Consider the following 6732-nt stretch of genomic DNA (forward strand, 5'->3'; position numbering starts at 1 on the left):
GGCGCGCCAGGTGGTTCATGTACGTGCTGAGCTGGCTGTCGCTCTTCATCCAGGTGGCCTTCATCACGCTGGCCGTCGGTGAGAGTGCGCGACCCCGGTATCCGCGCCCGCCGGGGATTACATCGCGGGGGTTCAGGAGTGCCTGGGGGCCCCCGCCTGACGCTCCCTCCCTCCGCCGCCCCTCCTGTCCCGCCTCATCCCGCCCCTCCTGCTGAGCCCAGCAGCACGGCCTGAGCCCGAATCCTTCCAGGTGTCACAGAAAGCCCTGGCGTTGCCGGGGATAAGCTGACTCTAGTGCCCCTGCCCGCGCCGGCGAACTGCCAACTGCTGCCGCTCCCACCCTCGCGGGCCGAACTTTCCGCGACAGCTACCGCCGCCCTTTCACCTCTGGCCCTTTGTACTTGCCGCTCTCCTCACTCTGGCTAGTTCCTTCTCAGTCTGAGTTGAGCTCTCACCTTCTCCAGGAAGCCCTCATGGATTTGATGATCCAGTAATGCCCTGGCCTTCTCTAAAGTAGCGTTTCTCACCCTGGGATCTTCTGTCTTCCCTCCCTACTTGTGTGTCCTCTGCTTTCCAATCTGGGTCAGGGAAGGGACTGTCTGCTTTGTTCTGCCGTATTCTGAGCAGCACTCAGCCCAGCACCTGGCCCATACTAAATGCCCAGTAGGTACTGAATGAGTAGATGAAATCGGACTTCCCAGGCCAGGGGTTAGCGTTGTGCCAAGGCGTCAGAGGCAGGCTTGCCTTCATTTTTATGAAATCTCTTCTTCAGCTGCCTGGACAAAATTTTATTTTGCTAAACTCGGAGTTACAACTCACAGGTTGTCTGGTTTGGTTCTGACTTTCTGGAATCCATGAAGGGTTGATGGGGACCCAGCTGCAGAGAGAGGAATGACCGGGATGGCGGAACCCTGGCTGATACTCTCCCTGCTTTCCCCTCTGATCCACCCAGCCGCCGGCCTCTATTACCTGGCGGAGCTGATAGAAGAGTACACCGTGGCCACCAGCAGGATCATCAAGTACATGATCTGGGTAAGTGGTACCTGGCCTCCGAATTCCCTCTCTTTTGCCCTGCCACAACAGCAGGAAGTGGGGAACTGTTAGTGTGGGTGATGAGACCTCTCTGTCTCTGCTGTTCCTGAGGGTACCACACCTCCCCCCTGCCCTGGACCCCCACGGTTTGGATCTGCACTCCTGAGCTGGGATCCTAGTCTCCTTGCCCAAGTGGCCTCACTTCGCTATAATCTCATTCTTGGTTTCTTAAGGTGACAGCCAAGCGCACCTTGCCTGTTGGCAGGACCGTGACGTTTTCCTTGCTTGGCTGCCTTCCACTGTTTCTAGCTCTTGCTCAGCCCACGGTATTTAGAACTTAGGGGAACCTACGGACAGTTTTGAGTCTTTGTTTATTGCGCACCTTCTAATTAGATCAAGTGATTTGTCTTTTTTTTTTTGGCAGAGGTTTTCACTATAGGGCATGTGCGCTTGCCAGACAGACAGAGAGGGACAGAGAGACAGAAAGCGAGAAATTGGCCCCCAGAGGGGATGGCCACGCCGCAATCCCTTCTCCTCCATTCTCCTCTTGGGATCTTGGGCACACACATACATGCGCCTGGTGTGAGTTTTAAGCCACCGGGTCCAGGACTCGAACTGCGGCCAACTACAAGGGAGTCCAGCGACATAGCCATTACGCTAACTGCTGGTCCCAAGTGATTTGTCTTAAGAGGAAAGCACTTTTCTTGACCCAGCCCTGGTCCTCTCCTTGTCTGTTTTCGTGGGATTCTTCTCTTCCTGAAGGCACAATCCTTGCCACTAATGTCACAGTCACAGGAGTGACAGCTGTTGGACAGATTTCCGCCAGCTGCAGGAAAAGCGGGGGGTGGGGTGGGGGTGCATTTGGACAGGAAGAGTCCACCTCGTGTCAGCAGCCACGTCTACCATGGTCTTGGCCTGAGGCTGGCAGTTAGTAGTGGAGACAAGACTAACTTTGTGGGGTTCATATAGGAATCAGACCTTCATTCAACTGTCACTTGTTAACCACTGACTGCTGTAAAGCCTCTGAAGTTTGTCAAACTGCAGGCATGGTTCGTTATTAGGTTATATAATCAATTCAGTAGGTCACAGTCAGTTTAGAAAAAAATAGAAAAGGCTAGAATTGAAATTTGGGCTCTGATCATATAAATGTAAGCGTATATTTGGATCACACTATAAAATGTTTATGTTACTGTGGATTGCTGTCCCCCCAAAAAAGCACTTTGAGACATGGCAATGAAATATTTTGCCTTTGGGGAGCTAAGTCTGGTTGGCGAGGCCAGCCTCTGACTGTGACATGCCACTGAAGCATGAACCCAGTGCTGTCTGAGTGCGCTGAGTTAGTGAGCCCCGGGGGGGCTGCCTGGAGGCGGCTCCCACACTGTGTGCCTCTGGTTGTTTCAGTTCTCCACGGCTGTGCTGATTGGCCTCTACGTCTTTGAGCGCTTCCCCACCAGCATGATTGGCGTGGGCCTCTTCACCAACCTCGTCTACTTTGGCCTCCTCCAGACCTTCCCTTTCATCATGCTGACCTCACCTAACTTCATCCTGTCGTGTGGTGAGAGGGGGCAGAGCTGGGGGGCAGCTTATAGGTTTGGATGTGCCCAGCTCAGTCTCAAAGGGGTTACAGAGAAAGGGGATAAGCCACTGAGGGCCTCCAGGAGGCCAGGCTGCCTGGGGAGATGGTGGTTTCACTCTTGAGGATCCTAGAACCAATCTTGGCTCTATTGATTACAATTGGTTGGGAGTGAGGGGTGTGGAGGTTCAGCCAGGGAGAGCTTTCCCAGAGAGTTAAGTTCGAAAAAGGTTTGGGGTGAAAGAGGGTATGGGTTGGCTGATGCAAGGCCAAGTAGTTCCAGCCTCAGACATATCCCTTGGCCAGAAAAAGCCCCTAGCTCTTCCTCAGCAGGCTGGCAGCTCCCCACCCTGTCCTCTGGCCCAAAGTCTGGGTTAAAACTGGGGACCAGCAGGTGGCATGGTGGTTAAGGTACTGGACACTTCCACATGGCTGACCATGGTTCGAGTCCCAGACCTGGTGGCTTGCTTTCTCACTCTCCCTCTCTCTGTGTCTCTCTCTCTCTGTCAAATTAAAATGAATCAATAAATCAAATTAAAAAAAAAAAAAAAAAACTGGAGCTGCAGGGAGTGAGCGCCATGCAGACACTGTGGGGTGTGAACGCCTCCTGGGCTGCCTGTTCTAGGTGCGTTCTCATTGGCTGGTGCTTGCTGCTGCCTGAGGAGGCTTGTGTTTGGAGGCCCCCAGTCTTACCTTTGCCCTGCCAGCACTTTCTGACCCTGGGGAGTCATGTCCACTTTCTGGACCTTAGTTCCTCCATTTATTTAGAGCTGGTGTTCCTTACAGACTGTCGGGAGACTTATCCGGCTCCCAGTAGGTGCTTACAGATATTTACGGATATTCATGCAGAAGGCTGGAGTCAGAACTTGGTTACCAGGATTTTGCCATTTCTCCTGAACTTGGTTAACAGGATTTTGCCATTTCTCCTGATAATTGTTGTTGGTTATCCTAGCCTTTGGTCAAAATAGCAGATGGCATTATGGTTTTTTTAGAGCTACTTTTCTATTTCTACGGGAGAACCTGGAAAGACAGTATTATCCACAGACAGGGAGGGCACAGTGGTGAGGCTAGGACTGGTCTCATTTCTGAATGCCTTGATGTAATTTCACCAGAGAATTTGTTCACAGGGGTTTGTGTGGGGATCCCTTTCCTAGAGACCAGGCCTTTCTCTGTCTTCCCAGGGAGCAGCACTCCCACTCGACACATACACATACACCCATGCACAAGCGTGTGTGCACACACACACACATACACACAGCAACAGCAAGTTGCCCTGGCTTCCTTTTGCCACTCTCCTGACCTGCCTTTAGCTGCCTGAGAGTTATTGCAAAAGATCTGTGAGCAGGCCCCTCCTGTCTCCCAGTATCCTGTAGCCTTAGAATGTGCCTGGGCAGAGCAGGCTGTGGTCTTCGCCTTAGAAGGGGAAGGACAGGAGAAGGAGAAAAGTGGTAGCTGTTACGAGGTGTGTGTAAGGTGTTTCAGGGGCCACATACCATCGTTGCCACCCTTCAGCTCACAAAGGGACAGGTCGTGATGCTGTTCTGAGCAACCTCTCCCAAGCATCTGCTCATTCTCTGTCTCGTGTGTGAAATTGGTTGCACGCTGAGAGGATGCCCCTGAAGGTGTCAGGAGCTGGCTGGGCATGGTCACTGTGTGTCTTAGAGAGGTGATCCAGAGTGCATGGAAGCCACACACCACCAGTCGGGATCCAGTCTTTTTTTTTTTTTTTTTTTAATAACTATTTAATTTTATTTATTATTTTTTAATTTGACCAGAGAGAGAGGAGGAAAGGAAAGTGAGAAAACAAGCCACCAGGTCCGGGACCTGGACCATGGTCTGTCATGTGGGAACCCAGCCACCTTAACCTTCATGCCTCCTGCTGGCCCCCCAGGTATTCCATTCTAACAGATGGGAAGGCGAGTTCCAGGCAGTAGTGTGCTTGCCCCAGGGCTGTCCTCTGACTGTCAAGTTGGGACTGAGACAGGGCCGTCAGCTCAGGGAGCTGAAGGTTAGAAGTGCAGCTTTATGTTATTCCCCCAAAACCGACTGACTCTTTGTTCCCTCCACAGGACTAGTGGTGGTGAACCATTACCTCGCGTTTCAGTTTTTTGCGGAAGAATATTACCCTTTCTCAGAGGTAAGGGGTGTCCAGCACGTCCAACGACTAGTAGGGACAGGGCAGTAAAGGGGACTTGCAGGATCTGCTTTGTGAACTTAGCTCTGATTTGAAACCGAGTCTATTCAGGGATCACATGTTTTTAAAAAACACAGAAGATTTTAGACCACAATACGGATGAAAGACAGAAAGGATCCTTTTGACTGAGGTGGGGAGGACATACTCTCCCTGGAGTCCTTCAGGCCCCCCGGTGGGGTCATCCCAAGGTGAGGAAGGGGCACTGGGGTGGCCTTGTGTGATGCAGACCTCCCAGAGCAGGGGACGCATCTTCCAGTGGCCTGCCAAGGTTTTCTCCCAGGGCTACGCCACACTGTGCTGCTCCAGTTTGAACGCCAGGGAAGACTAAGGTTGCTCTACTAGGAGCGTGGGTCAGTCACGGCCTCGCCCTCCCTCTGCCTCTTCCCGCCCAGGGGAGTTGCTCGTCCTGGTGACCTAGTTTGGAGATTGCGGCCATATTGGACACCCCAGTCTCTGCCTTTCCCCACTGAGTTATCTCCATGTCTAAGGATGTCCTGTACCCTGCCCTCTAGGCCCTGCACCCCTTTAGGGCTTCTGTGGACTCTCTGTCACCTTGGCCAGCCTGCTCCTGGCTCCTTCGGGGGCACCTTCTTCTCAGTCTCTCTTGTTGCTAGGTCCTGGCCTATTTCACTTTCTGCCTGTGGATAATCCCATTTGCATTCTTTGTGTCACTTTCGGCTGGGGAGAACATCCTGCCCTCCACCATGCAGCCAGGAGGTGAGAAGGGGTTTATAAGGGGCCAAGGTTGGGGGGTGCCAGCCAGCCTGAGCTGGGGGGCGGGGAAGACCAGAGCCCAGCCCTGAGATAAAGGTGGGTGGGCTCCAGGTTGGGAGAGGTGTGTTCATGCACACGCACATGCGCGTGCACCCTCGCATGCACTCACCTCGCTGCCTATGTCTCCACAGATGACGTGGTCTCCAATTACTTCACCAAGGGCAAGCGGGGCAAACGCTTAGGGATCCTGGTCGTCTTCTCCTTCATCAAAGAGGCCATTCTGCCCAGTCGTCAGAAGATATACTGACCCTCTGGGGCAGCTATATGGGGGCAAGATCTGGGGAAGCAGGCCCCCAGGCCTCAGTGCTAGGTGGGGGCCGAAAGCCGGAAGGCACCTTCCACCAGCCCTGGCTTTCCTCTCCTCGGTTCTGAAACCCCACTCCCACCCTCCTGGGGGGCTCATTTTGGCTCAGATTCGATGCTGCCAGAGGCTGAAACCTCAGAGGGCACCAGGGAGGGTGGCAGAGCCTACTTAGCAATGAAGCTGAGGGCCCCAGCCCTTCCCGGTCCAAGGTGGGCTGGGAGGTTCTGGCTCAGCTCAGGCAGGCAGGGCATGGTCAGTGAAACTGGAGAGCAGATGGCGACAAGTTCTCCGGGCAGAAGGCCACAGCTTGGACTTCCGAGAGAAATAGTTTTGCTGTCGAACTGTGATTTCTGTCCAAGTGCTGATTCCCGTTTGAATAAAGATTCTAGGTGGCACTATTTGCCTTAATACCCTGAAAGTTCATCTTTCTTTCTTCCCGCTAACCACCTACCCTGGATGGGACTAGCTTTTCTGCTCCAGGAATTCCTTTTCTGGGTTTGGGTCTTGCCTTTTCGAAGGGACTGTTCTTGTGGCCCTTGGCAGAAAGGGTGCAGAGATGAATTGCCGAGCCTGGTCAGGGAGCGGCAGGTGGAGGCAGCCTTTCTTAGGGATCTCCCTTTCCTTCCATTTCTTCTTTCCCTGAGGCTCTGTGACTATCAAGTGAGGTAGGAGATGATGTTGTTAGGACTAGATTTTTAGAAGAACATCCACAATATCCTATTTATAAGTCTTCCTCTGGGAAAAAGAAGTGGTTTCTGACTGAATTCTGAATTCTTGGCTCAAGGAGAAACAAAATAAAAACTGACTTCCAGATGTCCTACGCTAGTGCTTGCTTTTAAGAAATGGGGCCAATGG

General features: G+C 52.8%; 1 protein-coding gene across 1 annotated transcript; it reads left to right on the forward strand.

Annotated features, from left to right (window-relative positions):
• Nucleotides 1–5: 5 nt before the first annotated feature.
• Nucleotides 6–6290, forward strand: TEX261 (testis expressed 261; the record flags this gene model as incomplete). Its single annotated transcript, XM_006151312.2, has 6 exons — nt 6–78; nt 953–1032; nt 2434–2587; nt 4675–4742; nt 5414–5516; nt 5705–6290. Coding segments are annotated over 6 exons (594 nt in total), but the record flags the coding sequence as incomplete, so codon positions are not given.
• Nucleotides 6291–6732: the final 442 nt, after the last annotated feature.

This window comes from Tupaia chinensis, unplaced genomic scaffold, assembly GCF_000334495.1.
Source record: "Tupaia chinensis unplaced genomic scaffold, TupChi_1.0 Scaffold000316_1, whole genome shotgun sequence".
Lineage (NCBI taxonomy): Eukaryota > Metazoa > Chordata > Mammalia > Scandentia > Tupaiidae > Tupaia > Tupaia belangeri.